The sequence below is a fragment of the Lutra lutra genome, chromosome 1, assembly GCF_902655055.1.
Source record: "Lutra lutra chromosome 1, mLutLut1.2, whole genome shotgun sequence".
Lineage (NCBI taxonomy): Eukaryota > Metazoa > Chordata > Mammalia > Carnivora > Mustelidae > Lutra > Lutra lutra.
The window spans coordinates 220,147,840-220,164,410 of NC_062278.1; the positions used below are offsets into that span (position 1 = coordinate 220,147,840).

At 59.3% G+C, this 16,571-nt stretch overlaps 1 protein-coding gene and 2 non-coding genes across 7 annotated transcripts in view; 2 read left to right on the forward strand and 1 right to left on the reverse strand.

Annotated features, from left to right (window-relative positions):
• Nucleotides 1–3,396: 3,396 nt before the first annotated feature.
• TRNAV-CAC (transfer RNA valine (anticodon CAC)) lies at nucleotides 3,397–3,469 on the forward strand. Its single transcript has one exon. It is a non-coding gene; the product is annotated as a tRNA-Val (tRNA).
• A 192-nt stretch (nucleotides 3,470–3,661) lies between these two features.
• TRNAG-UCC (transfer RNA glycine (anticodon UCC)) lies at nucleotides 3,662–3,733 on the reverse strand. The gene has a single exon. It is a non-coding gene; the product is annotated as a tRNA-Gly (tRNA).
• Nucleotides 3,734–3,995: 262 nt separating this feature from the next.
• The window catches only part of DPP9 (dipeptidyl peptidase 9), a 39,208-nt gene continuing 26,632 nt past the window's right edge, over nucleotides 3,996–16,571 (forward strand). For 4 of the 5 annotated variants that reach the window (XM_047705530.1, XM_047705545.1, XM_047705555.1 and 1 more), the window contains exons 1-5: nucleotides 3,996–4,128; nucleotides 5,092–5,144; nucleotides 7,343–7,433; nucleotides 11,166–11,419; nucleotides 15,781–15,893. In XM_047705530.1, the coding sequence (XP_047561486.1) occupies nucleotides 7,378–7,433; nucleotides 11,166–11,419; nucleotides 15,781–15,893 (423 nt within the window). In that variant the 5' untranslated portion in view covers nucleotides 3,996–4,128; nucleotides 5,092–5,144; nucleotides 7,343–7,377. Of the gene's footprint in view, nucleotides 4,129–4,713; nucleotides 4,851–5,091; nucleotides 5,145–7,342; nucleotides 7,434–11,165; nucleotides 11,420–15,780; nucleotides 15,894–16,571 lie in introns of all 5 variants that reach the window. The other variant, XM_047705539.1, reaches the window with a different exon arrangement.

A 16,571-nucleotide genomic window follows, 5' to 3' on the forward strand; every position in this document is an offset into this window, starting at 1 on the left:
AGCAAATGCTGGGGTGTGTATTGGGGGAGTGGAGTGTCTGACTTTGAGATGCTGAGGTCTGGGGATCGGAGTGGGGCTGGAAGGGAGGGTGGTTAGGGCAGCGGGAGGGGCGGTGTTGGGAGGCAGAGGACGCTGGATGATGCCTGGCGGTCGTGTTCCTGCTGACACCTGGTGGAAAGAAGGGAGTAGCGTCCTTTTCAGCCTGGGCACCTCTCTGACCCTGCTGGCAAACCCAGGCTGAGAGGAGGGGCGACGGGATGTCACCCAGCACATCGGTTGCCCCATGTGGGTTTTAAAGTTTTTGTTTGTTTGTGTTTTGTTTGGTTTTGTTTTGGCAGATGAGTGAGCTCTTGGACCTTGATGGGGTTCACGGGGGAGAGGACATGTTTTCTGAGCTACTCCCCCTCTACCGGGAAGCCCACCTGTATTACTTCATTCCCATTCCCAGGTCTTCTCTACTCTGGCCAACCCTTATGTGTTCATAATTTCGAGAAACGTTTGCTGACCCCACAGTGACACATATGTAACAAAATAGATTCAAACAAACCAACAAGCAAGCAAAGCCCGCAAAACCTGGTGGAGTTCATATTCCAGTGGAGGAGACAGAAGACAGACAAGCAAACAAATCCACAAATATGATTTTTTTCCGGAGACGAATAAGCCACCGAAAGAACACGATGAAGTGACAGACACTCAATTTGTGGGTGCCGAGTTGGGGGGAACTCAGGGAAGCTTCCTCTGAGGAGATAAGATTGAAATCAAGAATTGAAGGAGGGGAGGTAGTGAGCCCTGAAAATGCCTGTGCCAGAGGGCATAGCCTGTGCAAAGGTCCTGGGGCAGGCTGGCAGTTGGAGGAACCAGTGAGGAGGCCTGTGTGGCTGGAGCAGGCTGGGCAAAGGGGAAAGAAGTGAGGGCAGCGAGGGGACCAGCACAGGTCTTCCTGCAGGGGCTGGGTGGGCCTCAGGGACGATTTCCACTTTTACCGCAGGAAGGTGGGAGCCCTGGCAGGCTGTGGGCAGAGGAGGACAGGACCTGACTCAGGTGCTCACGGGCACTCACAGGTGGCCGCCACGGGGAGGATGGACTGTGAGGGCGAGGTCGTGAGCCAGGGCACAGGGCAGAAGGGACAGGTACAGGATAATGGTGGTGGGCAGACCAGGGAGGTGGCCGTCCAGGGGAAGCAGTGATCCGATTTTGGGTGTGGTTTGAAAGCAGCGCTGACTGGATTTGTTGAGTGATTAGGTATGGGCGGGGAAGCAAGGAGGCTGGGGCAGCTCCCAGGTTCTGCTGAGCATCTGGAAAGAAGGAGACCACCCGTCCTCAGCTCATTCGGGGGATGGAGGAAGGAGCAACGTCTTAGATTGGCACCGGCAGGTTCCATGTCTGGTGAGGGTCTCTTCCTGGGCAATGACCACTGTCCTCTCCCCGTGGGCTCACAGGGCAGAAGGGGCAGGAGCCCTCTGGGGCCTCTCTCATGAGGGCACTCATGGCATTCATGGGGACTCTATCCCCATGACCTAACCCCCTCCCCAAGACCCCACCTCCCCAACACCATCACCTTGGGTGGTGGGTTTCAACATATGGATTGGCGGGGTCACAATGTTCAGTCCATAGCAAGCAGGTTCCAGAAAGACGTGGAGTTCAGTTTGGACCATGATAAGTTTGGGACGGCCATGACACCCCCCACGCCCTGCATGGAGACACTGAGGGTCAGCCCGACCCCAGTTTGGAGCTCAGGGGAGGCCCCGGGGGAGTCAGGACTATGGGTGTCCACCAGGCACAGATGGGGTTTGAACTCTGAAAGAGGACAAGGTGGCCTGGGAGGGGTGCGGGTATGGAGGGAAGAGGGCCAAGGCCCAGCCTGGGCAACGAGGGAGGGAAGGGGAGGCAGAGGAGGCATCTGGAGAGGAGGGTTGGAAGCTGTGGGCAGGGCAGCATAAGGAGGTTCTAAGTTTCCCTCAAATTAGCCCCCTCATCACCACCCCCAGGACAGCTGGGACTGCTACGCTGCCCCCTTCGCATAGTAGGTGGTCAGTAAATCATTGTTGAATGAATGAACTACTATACTGCCATCAAAAAGGCTGTTAGGGAACAATGTCCAATAAGGAGAGAAGAATAATGACCTCTGCAAAGGCCACATCTTAACCCCCAGAACCTGTGACTAGGCTCCCCCACACGGCAAAAGAGACCTTGCAAACGCAGTAAGGATCTCAAGATGGGGAGCTTATTTGCATATGTGGCGGGGGGCTTCATGGAGTCACATACGAGAGAGAGGCAACAAGTTCCAAATTAAAGAAGGCGGGCAACAGAAACAGAGGATTGGGGCCATCAGGGCTCCAGAGGCTTGGAAAGTCAGGCTAAGCCATTGTCGCTGGAGCCTCCCGCCGCCAGCCGTGCCCACATCTGGGTTCTAGTCACTCCGGATCAGGGTTTAGACTCCCATTTCCAGAACCGTATGTAACAAGCTTGTGGTTTTTTGCTGCCACTGCCTGTGGTCTTAAGTCACAGCAGCGGCAGGAAAAGAGTGTAGAAGGGTCTTTGTGCTCTGTGGCCAGGAGAGTGCTTGCCCTACCGGGCTCTGAGGCATCCGGAAAAACGTGTGCCTTCTCAGCACACTCAGTTATGTCTTACATAACTTCCAAGGGTTAATCTTTCCCCAGAAGTAAATGTTGGAAATGTGATCGACGTGTTTGTTCTATGAAACGCAGAAAAGTGACATGACAAAAAGTTCTTCATGTTTTGAATCATAAAGCACCTACTTTTAAGCTTCCGTATTTCCCGGAAGATGCTTTTGGAGGGGAAGGGGGAATCGCCTTTCAAAAATGTACTAAAACAGGTATAGAGGGGCACACGTCCTTGCACTTGCCTCGGACCCCATTACGACTTCTTGGCAAGGCACTGCCAAAACCTGTCTCGAGTTCTAGTTTTGATATATTGTTCGTTACGGAGTTAGCGGCCACTCATAGGGTATCTTGGTATCGTGCATTCAAATATCATTTACCTTGATTCTTGAGGTTTTTTTTGGCTGAAGCTGAAGCCACTGCCTCGCTCCCCGCACTCTAATCCCGGTCTTGGGGTGGAGGGCTCGGGGCAGATTATTCAGCAATGGGGCCCTAAATTCTTGTCTTTATCATCCTGTCCTCCTCCTAGCTTAAAACAACAACAACAACAACAACAACAACAAAAACCCCAAAAACCAGAAACAGAAACAAAAACAAAAAACAGAGCTGGTCTGAGATGCTGACAAGCCAGCGCTGCGTTCTGCGGGGCGCTCCGAGGGCACCTCGGACAGACCCAGCGCGCACCGCCCCCATCGGAGGGCCCGGGGCTCGGGAAGAGCCGGAATTCTCGAAACCGCGCGCTCTATTAAGGCCCCCGGGGCGTTACCCCGCGCAGGTTTCCGTAGTATAGCGGTTATCACGTTCGCCTCACACGCGAAAGGTCTCCGGTTCGATCCCGCGCGGGAACACCCTTACGTTTTTCCCTCGCTGTAGCATCGTAAAGCGGCGCCGATTATTCCTGTCCCGTGGGTTTTAGATTCCTCCTGTCGTTTTAAAAGTTACTTCAGGGTAATTGAAAAAAAAAAACTCCAATTGAGCGCTTTTAGTAGTAAAGTTTAAGTAAGTTACCGTAATGAAGTAGAAAAGTCAACTCTTAATCTTGCGTTGGCCGGGAATCGAACCCGGGTCAACTGCTTGGAAGGCAGCTATGCTAACCACTATACCACCAACGCTCCGGCAGACCCTGTTTTTTCCAGATAGTATTAGTAGAAGTATTATGGGTATAGCTGGATGATACCAAATTGCACGGGGGTGCCCCTCTTCAGCGTCCTTCCCCGCGCCGGAAGATGCTGCCCCAGGGAAATTCCAAGCCTCTGGCCTCAGGAGCCGCACAGGCGCGTCCCCCCCTAGCGCCGCGGGCCCCTTGGTACCGCCCGGGCGCGGACCAATCGTAGGCCGCCGCCTGGGCAGCTCAACTTCCGGGTCAAAGGGGCCCGAGCCGCCGGCTCCCCCGCGCCCGCCACTTCCGGGGCCGCAGTCCCGGGCATGGAGCCTCTAGTGTGAGGCCCCTCCGGCCCCGGGACGCCCTGCCCAGCCCGGCCGCCCCTCCGCGCCGGCCCCGAGTCCGGTGAGCAGCGCACGCGCGTCCCGTCCGGCCTCGGCCGCGACCCCGAACCCTCCATCGACCGGCCCCACCTCAGCCCTGACCGTGGACCCGCCATTGACCCGTCTCTCGGGTGCCCTCCGCCCCGGTCTCCCCGCACCCCGTCCCTGCCGCGGACCCGACTCCCCGTTCCAACAGCCCCCGCCTCGGTTTCCCCTCAGCCCTCGTCAGCCCTTCTTCCCCTCCCGCCTGCTGCGGTGACCGGGCCACCTCTCCGTCCCAGCCTCCCCGCTCGTCGGGTCCACTGCCCAAGCCACCGGCTGCGGTCCCTTCCGGGAGTGGCCGCACCCGCCGCGCTCTCCTTGCCCGCAGGTTCTGGAGGTCCCCTCCCCAAGCAAACACACGTTCCCTGTAAGAGAGCGGAGGCCGCCTCCTGGACCTGCTTCCTGCCCGCACCGCGCACCCCGCCCCAGCGCTTGGCCTCCCCCAGCCCACACCCCGACAGGGGCCAGCCCCTTCTCTCAGCCTCCCTCCCGGCCGGGTCCCGCCGCCCACCGTCTTCCCTCGCAGCTTTAGACCAGCCTTGACACTTCCCCATCCTTGCTGCAGCGGAACCATCAGAAGGGCCCCGTTCCCTTTGCCCCCCGACCGCTGGCGTTTTCCCGCCCGCCCCGCCGTGAGGGAGTCACTTGTCTCGGTGGCAAGAACCAACGCGCTTTCCAGGAGCTGGGACTGAAGCCCTGGAGGTGTGCACTGCGGTGTAGTCCCTGGCTGATTCCCGGGAAGATTGGGCCAGATGGGAGGTCTTTTCTCCCGACTGGGGCTCAGGTCACGCAGACAGCACTGCCAGGCGGTGAGGCATCTCTAGAACCTGTTCAGGTAGAGAGGATTGGGCCACCGGTCAGGACTCCCGCCTGCAGGGAGAGTGAGTTGATAGCCAGCCCCTCCGTTAACCTGCTGCATTAATGACCCGTTGGTTCTGTCCAGGTCTGAGTCCCACGCCTGTGGCTGAAATGGAGGCTTTCTGGACCCTCTAGAAGGTCAGTTGTGCTGGGGTGGGGTGACTGTGATGGCTGGTGTGTGGACTGGTGGGATTCATTTTCGTGCTCCAGGATACAGAAGGCTGCAGGAAGTGGTTTTCTACAACCCTGAGGTCATTGCCCTCCCAGGCGGTTGGCTGGGACCCAGGCCAGTGGCTGTGGCTTTGTGGGCCCTTGCTGGAGACTTTTCTTTCCATCCAGCATCTCCCTCCAGCGGCTACCCAGGAAGAACCCCCTGGAAGATTGTGGGAGAATCGGGGGAAATGCTGATGGCAGCCGGATGAGGCGGAGGTGTGGCTGTGTCCCCCCCACACCTAACCCAGGGCGTGCTGCCGGGATCTTGGCTCTAAAAGGAGCTTTGGTCCAATTCTCCCTGTGTTGGGATTTTCAGCGACCTGTTTTGTTGACAGGATTAGCTGACATCTAGATTCTGCCACATCTAGGATTTTACTTGAGCACTTAATTTTGACAGCAACCCTTGGCGTAGATAATGTCTTCAGTAGCTGGGGAAATTGAGACACAATTTAACCGAGAGGTTAAACTTAACCTTAATTAACTGAGAGGTTAGGGTCACAGAGATCAGAAGTTGTAGAGCCAGGCTTTGAACCCCGATCTCTGACAACAGCAACCCCTCTTTTGACCACAGGACTGCAAGTGAGACCAGTGCTGCTTAAGGTGACATTTGGCTTCATCTGTCCCCTCCAGTCTCAGTCCCGGGGCCATGTGCTGCTTTCTTCTTGAAGCATCAGGGCACCTGCCTACCAGGGGGCCTGGCTCCTCCTCGAGAAGGGGTTTGGTTGCTGACCAAACCAGGGCTCCCTTTGACTTCAGACAGCAGTCAGGGGAGGACAGGGACTCGATAATTTGGCCAAAAATGCTTCGTGTGTGCCAGGCATGGTTCTGGGCTCAGGGAAATAGAGGAGACAGGACCGACGTAGGCCTGCTCCCCACACCCCACAACCCCGGAGCTGACATCCCAGTGAAGAGTGCTCACTCTACTGGAGCTGGGGTTCAGCCTCAGCACCCACAGCCGTCTTTGCAGTGGGAAGTGGAGGCAAATGTCCGCTGTGCCCAGTGATGCTTACCCTCCCTGGCCTGCAAGCTGGTACCGTGCCTCCTGGTCGTGACGCCTAGAAATGGCTCCTGGGAGCAGAACTGGCCCTGTTTGTGACCCACTGGGTTGGGGAATCAGTTGACCCCGAGAGACTCTGTATTCCATAATCATTTGACTTACTGAGGCCCTAGGGTGTTGCATCATTGAGATCCGTGAGCTAGGTGGGAGGGGGCAAGGAGGTGGCCCACAGCTACTGCGGTCGTAACGTCTGACCCATCAGAGATTTATGCTAGTGCCTAGTGACGGCCGGAGGATCTTACTCAACTTTTCCCCCAAATGAAGAATGCAGAGTCCTCCTCCTTGGCACACTGAGGACCAGATGTTGTGTGTGTGTGTTGGGTTAGCCACTTCATTTATTTTTTTTAAAGATTTTATTTATTTGACAGAGATCACAAGCAGGCAGAGAGGCAGGAGGGGAGAGAGAGGAAGCAGGCTCCCCGCTGAGCAGAGAGCCCGATGCGGGGCGATCCCGGGACCCTGGGATCATGACCTGAGCCAAAGGCAGAAGCTTAACCCACGGAGCCACCCAGGCGCCCCATGGATTAGTGACTTTAGATCGGGTACCAGGAAAGACCTCGGAAGGGGTGAGACTGAGGCGTGGAGGAGAGGAGGGGCAGGTCATCCAGAAAGCAGGGGAGGGCACCGCAGGCAGCAGGACTGGCAAGAGCAAAGGCTCCAAGGTGAGAAAGGGTCCGAGTACGTAGGGGAGAGTGAGACCAGCGTGGCTGGAGATTGTGGTCAAGGGCAAAGGAAGGAGCTGAGGTCGGGAAGGCCATCAGAGAGTGGCCACAGCGGGGGACTAGGGGTGGGTCGGTTTCTGGTGAGCACCAAGGACGCCGTCCCTGGCGTCATTTGAAACCGGCCCCTTCTCAGGGACGTCTCGCCTTGGGAGGACTGCACCTGCGCAGCAGAAAAGATGCTGGTTTCTGGCAAATGCCACGCGCCCTCTCGAATTTCTGAGCAGGGCCTCATCAGAATGCCCTTGGCATTGGGTGTCCCCGGAGAAATGGGCAGGGGAGGAGGGCCGAGAGTGTGCATTCTCAGACTGCCTGGAGTTACAGCTCTGGGGTCTCTCTTCCTGCAGGCTCCCCCACCCTCCTGAGGTCAGCCGGGTGGTTGATGCGGAAGGTTAAGAAGCTCCGCCTGGACCACGAGAACACAGAAGGTTGGAGAAGGTGAGGGGTGTGGCCTCGGAAGCCCTGATCTGCAAGCACGTTTCAGAGGTTCCCAAATTTCTGACAATGCCATAGGTCTGGGAAGACGCCCGCCATGGCCCGCCACCCTTCCTTTCTGTGTTTCCCCAAGACTCTTGCTGTTTTGCTTGAGGAGGCCATGTGGGCTGCTGTAGGGTTTCTCAGCCCGTCACTGCTGTCACAGGGCCCAAGTCATTCTCTGTAGGGGGCTGAGCAGCACCCCTGGCCCCGACCCCCTCGATGTTAGCAGCACCCCAGACATTGCCTGGTGCCCCCTCGGGCAGGATCAGCCCCAGCTGGCCTGGTGGTTAGGATGTGGGTTTTGGGTCCAACAGACGTGGGGTCCCTTCTGCTTCCTTGTGGGGGTGACGTTGGGCAGGTCATTTGACCTGAGCCTACTTTGCAGCCTCCCAAATGCGGCATGACCCCTGAGCTCAGTCGTCAAGGTTGTAGTGGGAAGTAGTTATAATTGGACCTGTGAGGCTCGGGCACTTGGTGAATCCTGTGCCTGGGGCCTTGCATGAGAGGAAGACCATAGCAAGTCCCCTTGGAGCGGGCCTGCCTCACCGTCGGTTTCTGCCCCTCCTGGATTCATTTCCTTTTAGCAAGTACAAGCCATGAGGCAGGAAGGGAATTCGAGAGGTTCTGGAAGACAAGGGTGATGCTGAGTACAGCGATTCGTTCCCCAGACGCAGGCTCCCAGTGTCCGGTGGGTAGTAGACACGTCAGGAGGTCGGTTAGCGATGGAGACCCGAGTCCCCATTGTCGAGTGCAGCAGGTCCCCGGTAGGTACAGGCTGGGCTGCACGCGAAGTCTGTGTACAGCTGGTTGTGACTGCGGAGGGCCGACGTGGTGCCCGGGGCAACCCTGTTAGGGCAGAGGATGGCCTGCTGTTTCCGGGGAACCCCCACCTGCGGGGGCTCAGCGCGTGTCCCCAGGGCTGCTCGGGCATTTCCTCCCTGGAGCTAGGTAGGCCCCCGCCCCTCCCCTCCCCAGCACCCGCCTTCCTTCCTGTCGCATCACTCTGCGGTCGGCTGAATGCTCCCAGCACTGAGAGTGCGCAGTTCCTTCTTGCTTTCTGACTGCTTTCCTAGTCTCGGGCCCCGCCTGGGTCTCCGGTGGCTGCCCCAGGGCCGGGCTGGGGGCGGGGGGTGCGGTCCTGGCTCTTGGAGTGCCCACTTACAGCTGATAGGTCTCCGAACTCCCCTGGGGCCTTGACCGTCCCCGCACCAGAGCTCCTGGGCTGCGTGCTGGTGGCCCCGCGGTCTGCGAGGTATCCCGCTGACCCACAGAAGGAAGCGAGGTGGACCGGCCCGAGTGGCTTGGAATCCACTTTCATTTCCCCAGCTGTGTAAACTCTTGAGTGGAGAAGCCCGGCACAGGCTGGCCTAGGAAGGGCGGCATTTACTTACCCTCTTCCTCGTTCCGCACCTCCTCTGCAGTCTCTCTCTGCTTCTGGGGAGGAGGGAGGTGAGTGGAGGACCTGGGCGGAGCACCAAGCCTTGGCCTGTCTGGGAGCTCAGGCCGCCTGGCAGCCTGAGCAGCTAGAAGATTCCTAGAAGTTTCTCCCGATGTTTCATTTCATTTCTCATCTCCTGGATCATATTTTTGCTCCTTGGGCTCTCTGCAGTGATCGGAGGCAAGATCTTTTTTTTTATTGTTCTTTGCTATGGAGATTAGCCCTGTGATTGTGTGAGTGCCCCTGCCAGGCCCTTAGCTTATGGGGTCCCCTGTGGGAGCCCTGGAGGCTGTGATCTGTTTTTCTGCTGTGAGCAAGGCTTGGATTGTGGCAGCAGTTTTGGGGCTGGGGTGGGGGGCTGGGCCGGTGAGAGGAGTCCCCTGGCCCGGTTTTCCGGGCTTGCTGCCAATAGTGCTTGGGGCCGTGTGGGTTCCGGAGTGCTCAGCCCGTCCTGGCCCCTGCCTAGCACTCCCCGTGCCCCGCACCACTCTAGCACCACATTTGATCCTCGGGGAGTCTCCTGTCTTCCCTGGCTCTCCTTATTTGACCTGAGGGCCCTGAAAGCTCCAATGACCTGTGATCTGTGTCTTCAAAGCCACCGTAGGAAGTACTGGACTGAATGTGCTTTTTCGTGGCTGGGAGGCAAGAAGCCCCGGCTTACTCTGCTGCCCACACCCCAGCCCTGGCTGGGTCACGGAGGTTGGAGCAAGGGAGGCATTTCTGCCTCTCCTCTGATATAGGGTCGGCCTGGAAAGGGGACTCCGAAAATCGGCCCACAGAGGCCATGCTCAGAAGTGTCTCTCTCCTGCTCCCTCTCGTGGTAGCAGACCGGGGTCTTTCTCCTGTGATGGTGACTCTGGGCCGGGGTTGGGGGGGGCGGTGGCGGACTCTTCCTGGCAGGGGTCGAGGCCTTCTGGGAACTGGAGGGCACCCGTGTGAAGGGGGGCACAGCTCTGCCTGGTGCCTTTCTAAAAGCCCTTGACTTGTGCTGTCCCTGCCCGGGGTCTGGCAGTAGCAACTCCCACTTCCAGCCAGGGAACCCCAAACTCTACCCGCCAAGCAAAGCTGCTAATCCTGGAACACGAGGAGACCCATTCCGTGGCCATGGAGGAAAGGGAGGCCGCCCTGCTCACTTTGGCCTCACTGGAGACCCAGCTCTTCCAGAACCGGGTCACCGGCTGTGTTTAGATTTCCCTAAGACAAATATTTGCCTGGCCAGGCCAGTCCGGTCAAGAAATGTGCTCAGCAGCAAGGGTGGGAGAAGGGAGGGAGGGAGGGCGCCTTGGCCCCAGCTGCTCAGGGAGCTGGAGGAGAGAGGGGCAGGACATCCATCCCCTCACCTGGGTTCGCGTATTCCCTGCTCACAGCTACCTGTTTCCCTGAGCCCCTCCGGTGCGGCACGAGAGTTTGCCGTGCCGGACCCCCAGTGGGCTGGCGCGGGTGACAGGCTTTACCGGTCAATTCTTTATGCTCAGTCTTCTGCACGTGAGTGTTTCCCAGCAGGCTTAATGCAAGAGAGTCCTTCCACGGCCCTCTGTGGAATGCCTGCTGGGAGCCAGGCCCTCGTGCGGACTTTGGGGACACTCCTGTGAATGGGACAAGAGATCAACAACCAACCATTATGACAAATGCACTGAGGGCAGGGGTAACAGAGTTGGGGTGCGATGTGTGAAAGACGATGGGAGAGACCAGCTTTGGCACAGGTGGTCTTCGAAGGTTTCTGAGGGCCCGAGAGATGTTTACCCTGAGATCTGATTAGAAGTTAGTCAAGCAAAGAGAGGAGAAAAGTGTTTTGGGCAGAAGTGGCACACGCAAAGGCCCTGGGGTAGGAAGGGGTCTGCCCTGTTTGTGGAGCAGAGGCAAGGCTATTTTGGCTGGAGGACTAATAAAGGGGGTTGAGGTTTGAGAGGCTGGCAGGGGTCAGAGGGCTGAGAGCCTTGAAGCCCGTGACAAGGACTGGTTTTTACCCCAGGGGCCGTGGTAAAACCGAGGAAGAACTTTAAGTGATGGGATCAGATTTGCATTGAATGTGTTGGGTCTGTTACAATCAGAGGTGACTGTGGCTTGGATCTTAGAAGTGTTTGTGGTCGCTGGAAAGAGACAGAATAATTTGGGACATATTTAGGGGGGCTGGGCAAGTGGTACACGGGTGGGGCTTGTCTTGGGCGGGTGGCCAGGAGTGTCCGATGAAGGGCCAGCTCGTAAGCGAAACTTGCATATCACCCTCTTCCCACCCTGTCCCTTCCTGCTTCTAGCTTCTCGCTGAATTCTGAGGGGACAGAGAGGATGGCCACCGGGGCACCGGTGTCTGACGGGGGTGACACAGTCGAGATGGAGGACCCGGCATCCCGCTTCCAGGTGCAGAAGCACTCGTGGGATGGGCTCCGGAACATCATCCACGGCAGCCGCAAGAACTCGGGCCTCATCGTCAACAAGGCCCCGCATGACTTCCAGTTCGTGCAGAAGACAGACGAGTCGAGCCCGCACTCCCACCGCCTCTACTACCTAGGTAAGCCCTCCGTTTACGGTGAAGATTGGTGCAGGGTGCCCGTGGGGTCAGGTGTGAGGGGAGCAGAGCAGGGGCTGGCCCACTGTCGCAGCAGTGCTGTGGTTAGGCCTTGGATGTGGCTCTGAGCCCCTGAGGTTGTCTCCGGTTCCAGCCGGCTGGGCCGGGCCAGTGAACGACTCCTAGTGGTGGGGTCACCAGTAAGTCCAGTGTGCACTCGCCGTGGGCCGGGGTGCTAAGAGGGGCCCTGAGGCTCAAAGAAGGGTGCCATGGTTATGTCCTGTGCGTGCCGTGAGCTAATAACGGAGGGTGGCCGGCCATGTGGTGGCCGCCCCGCCCTATATGCTGGCGCAAGCACACAGACTGCTAGTGGCGTCCTCGCTGGGCGCGTGCCCTGGCCGCTGACACCCTTGTCGGGTGTGTGCCCCAGCCGCGGCCCTTCGCACACCACCTGTGATCATTGGCAGGTTTGTGTTCCCCGCCAGCCGGGTAAGAGCTTCAGGGCACCAGGGAGGCCTCGCCCTGCTGGCCTGGCTCCCGGCAGGGTTTGGGTGAGGGGTGGCACACGGTCGTGAATGCAGCTTCCTCCGCCCGGGGCCGACCCCGGCTGAGGGACTGGCAGTGACCGCCATGGGTGTCTCCCGGCTCTCCCCTTCCCGGAGTGGACGCAGCCCCTCTTCTTAGGGAGGCATGTGGAGGCCACACGGTGGTCTGGTGGGCGCGGAGTTTGGAAAGGAGGGATCTAGAACAGGGCTCAGCAAGTGAGGCTGTCCAGGCGTTGTGTGGCCCCCAGAGTCGAAGACGCGCATGTTACAGGAAAGGGCTTGCCTGCTCTGGCCTGGGAGCCGCCCATGGGGCGGGTTTCACACGTTATTACCTGAGGGGGCGTGGCTCCCGGGGTCACACGGGGCCAGGTCTCGTGGGCTGCAATGGCTGCTGCTTCTGTGCTGGAGACCCGGAGCCCAAAATCAGTTTGTCGGGGCCCAAATCAAGGCATGTGGAAGGCCACACCGTGCTCCCTCCAGGGGCTGGGGGACAATCGGTTCCTTGCCTCTTCTGAGCTCTGGAGGCTCCCGCGCTCCTTGGCCCGTGGCTGCACTGCTGTCGTCTTGGCCGCTGGGCTCTGAAAACCCCCCAGCTCCCTTCTGGGGACTCGTGACCCTCAGGCCCAGCTGGGTCGTCCAGGCCGCTCTGCCCAACTCGGACCCTCTACTTCATCCCGTCTGCGGGGTCCCTCTTGCCACAGGATGTAACGTAGTCACAGGTTCTGGCGATGAGGACTGGAGCACTCGGGGGCCGTTGTGGAGCCAACCGCAGAGCTGCTGAAAGGGGTAGAAGCCCTCTGAGCTAGGTTGAGCCACTGGAGGCACCTCACAGGAAGGACACGGGGGGTGCCAGGGAGCCCCCACCCCGGGGCCTTGTGTCCTGGCCCCGAGAACCTTGGAGCCGCTTGGGGCCCAGGCATCTGCTTGGCACATGCTCCTCTCCACACACGGCCCTTGCTGCCTGCTTGCCTACTTCTGGGCTGCAGCCACCAGCAGAGACGGATGAGCTCCTTCCGAACGTTGGGGGGAGGGAACCGATGGGTTCAGCGTAGAGCAGACTGTCTGCAGTCCATGTGTGCGCGGGGGGTGGGGTTGGGGTGAGTGGGTCCCCGCAGTTTGCGGGAGGCCTGCCACACTGGGTGCGGGCAGCTCGAGATGAGGGCTGTGGGCTTGGCTGAGACCCCAGAACCTTCCTAGGACATCTTGGAGCCATCCTGCCTCTTTCAGGTGACATTGGTCACCCGTCCGTGTCCCTCAGTACCTTCAGGGTGCCCTGAGGCGCGCAGCCTGCCCCCTGTGCTGCCCCTGGCAGCCCCTGCCTCCTCAGCAGGCACCGGCTCGCTGTTCTGTGTGGAGCCAGCTGCCCGGGCTCTGGGAAGGCTCTTCCAGGCATGTGCGATGAAGTCCAATGCAAAGGAAATGAACTGAGGACTTCTGTCGCCAGGAAGATGGGATGGTGGTGGCTCCCCTGCTCCACGTGGGTCAGCTAGTCCCCCTGCAAATGGTGTCTCGTGTAGGACAGAGGACTCAGGGACAGCTCGGGGAGTCCCTGAGAAGGAAGAGAGGCCTCTTGTGTCCTTGTGACCTAGAGGAGAGCCTGGGTGCAGCGTGAGTCATGTGTCCATCAGGCTGGTTCCCGAGGCCACAGTGCACGGTGACGGAAATGTGCTTGTATGGCCCCGGGCCACCTGCCACCCCGGTGGCTGTTGGGGGCCGGGACCCTGTCGGGCGGGGCCAGCAGAAGTCAGACCCGAGGTTTGTACACCCAGCATCACCGTTACGACACATGGAATGTGCTGGCATGTGCCATTTGGTGCCATCACTTATTAAGCCACTGGGCAGAGGCGGTGGCTCCGATGTCCTTGGCAAGGCCGCACTGTTGACTTCCTGTTTGGACAACTCTGGCTCTCCCCGAGATCCCCGGGGGCAGGGGGTGTCCAGAGCTCCTGCTGCTGGTTGCCAACGGCCAGCTGCTGCCTCCCAGCTTTGCACGCTGCTCCGGGACCACTCTCTCTCATGAGGTCTGATTCACGGGGCCTAAAGCTCACTCTTTTTTTTTTTTTTTTTTTTAAAGATTTTTATTTATTTATTTGACAGACAGAGATCACAAGTAGGCAGAAAGGCAGGCAGAGAGAGAGGAGGAAGCAGGCTTCCTGCCGAGCAGAGAGCCCGATGCGGGGCTCGATCCCAGGACCCTGGGATCATGACCTGAGCCGAAGGCAGAGGCTTAACCCACTGAGCCACCCAGGCGCCCCAAGCTCACTCTTTTTAAAAGCGGACTACTCAGTGGTTTCTCGTACCGTCACCACTGCCTAATTCCAGAACATTCCATCACCCCAGAAAGAGACTTGGGACCCGTGAGGCATCGCCCCCCTCCCCCTGCCCGTCTCCTGCAACCATGAGTCCACGTCCTGCCTCCCTGGAGTTGCCTGTTCTGGGCAGTGCACACAAACGGGGTCCCGCAGCGCATGATTCTCGTCCCCACTAGTCGTGCGAACTGGAGAGGGAAGGACGCCTCGTGGGCGGCCTGGATGGGTGGCATCATGCACCTGCGCCTCCAGCTGGGGATGGGGGAAGGGAACCATCCAGTGTCTGGGGCCCCTCGACAGGGGATTGTGAGCATTGCCCACCCACACATCTGCGTAACCTCTGCATCTTCCCTGAATCGGTTTCCAAAGGAAGTTGTATTGATCTTGTACTTTCCCTTCAATACGTTCTTTCTCCGATTATACTTCACGTGCCAGTTGTATCAGGAGTGGGGATGCCACGCAGCTTGCCGCGTGGAGGAGCTGCCCGTTGAGCTCACCGTTACGGGAGCAGACGTCATTGGTCAGGCTCTGGACCTAGGGGCACCGAGCTTGGAACTTCCCCAGCCCCCACTTGGGAGCCCGAGAGCATGGGCGAGGTGGCGGTCCTGAAGAGAGGCTGGACTCATGTGGCCTTCCTCCCGTTCCTATTCACCGTGAACGACAGCCCTCCGTCCTCCGTCATCTCCCTTGAGTCAGCAACGCTACCAGCTGGGAAATGGGCCACCTTTTATTTGCCACTAAGGATATGACAGCACCTGTGTCAACAAGACACACCTGAGAGAGGGAGGACCGCGAGACATGGCCACTTACTGGCGAAGTAGGCCCAGGCCTCTCCCGAGTGACACGTCTCGGGCACCATGTGTGACTCTCGGGCACCGTGTGACGGCGTCATTCCCTGCTCGCTGCATTCGTGCAGAATCTTTGCTAGGCAGCTCCTGTCCTCGTGTCCGAGGTCGGGTCAGGTCCGTGGGTGGTGTCTGGGGACATCTGTGGTTTTCCCCACCGAGGTGCGCCTGATGAGGCGCGGGTGGGCGTGGAGGGGCTGCTCGGCGCCCCCCGGAGAGCACCCCACCCCGCGGCCGTGGAGAGAGGCACTGGTCAGACGCACATTTCCCAGCTCCCCAGTGCGCGCGTGCTGTCCCTCTAACCTGCGCCGGCTCTCAGCCCCCACAAAAGCCTTTCACGGAGGACACCCGAGACCGCAGCCTTGCCTTGAGAGCCCGGGTCCACGGGCCCCGCTTCTCTTCTCTGGCACACTGCTGCCTCAGTAACTCCGCACGGGGTCCTCGCGCAGACGTCTCAGAGGCAGAAGACCCGTCACTGTCATGAACATACTTGCACCTGGGGTTGGAAGGTCGCGGGGAGGGCTGTGCTGCCGGGAAGCACCAGAGGAGGTCGAAGCGGAACCAGCTGGGCCCAGCCATGGGAAACCAGGGCCCTGGCCCAAGACCCTCTCCTTGTCCTGGCCAAGGTCCCCCATTCTGGTTTTTCTCCCCTACCCCTCCCCAAGGGATGCCTTACGGCAGCCGCGAGAACTCGCTCCTCTACTCAGAGATTCCCAGGAAGGTCCGGAAAGAGGCCCTGCTGCTCCTGTCCTGGAAGCAGATGCTGGATCACTTCCAGGTGAGCCGCCCTGGGCCCGCCTGTCGTTTCCACGGGCCTTGTGGGGGACAGTCTGCCTGGCAGTTGGGGCGGGGGGCGTGCTGCCTGATGGCCGGGGCAGACTCCTCCCGGCACGCCGCAGGCCCAGAGCGGGCACTCCCATAAGTGCTCTTACCAGAAGCATCTCTTCCTTTTCCAGGCCTCACCAAAGACTGAGGTCCTTTAACTGGGCTAATAATTAACATCATCCGCAGTTGGCTGGCTTGGGGGGGTGGGGAGATAGCTGGGGAGTGCTGCGGCCGGCTTTGTGTCCAGGGAGGTTGACTTCTTTCTGGTTGGGAAAGCAGCGTGATGGCCCGGGGTGGTGGGCGGGCGGAGGCGCAGTCTGGGTTTCTCTGCGCCCATGTGGCAGCTCTCACTCGTGCTGTCCCTGGTCCGCCCCAGGCTGGCCAAGCGCGGGCTCATCGTGCTCCGGCTTCTGCTTTTCAGAGACGCGTTTCTGGGCGTCAGCGTTCCTCGCGCCTCCCCATCGTGTTCAAATTCTCAGGGAGGCTGCGTGGTGTCCGCAGTAGTCTATCTCCCTAGGCCCCCCAGGCTTAGGTGCATCGGGGGAGCAGGTGGTCCTGGATTCGCCCTGCTCCCCGCATGCAGAGAGCAGGAACCGGTGCCGGTGGGTGGGTTCACAGCAAGTTCTGGCTG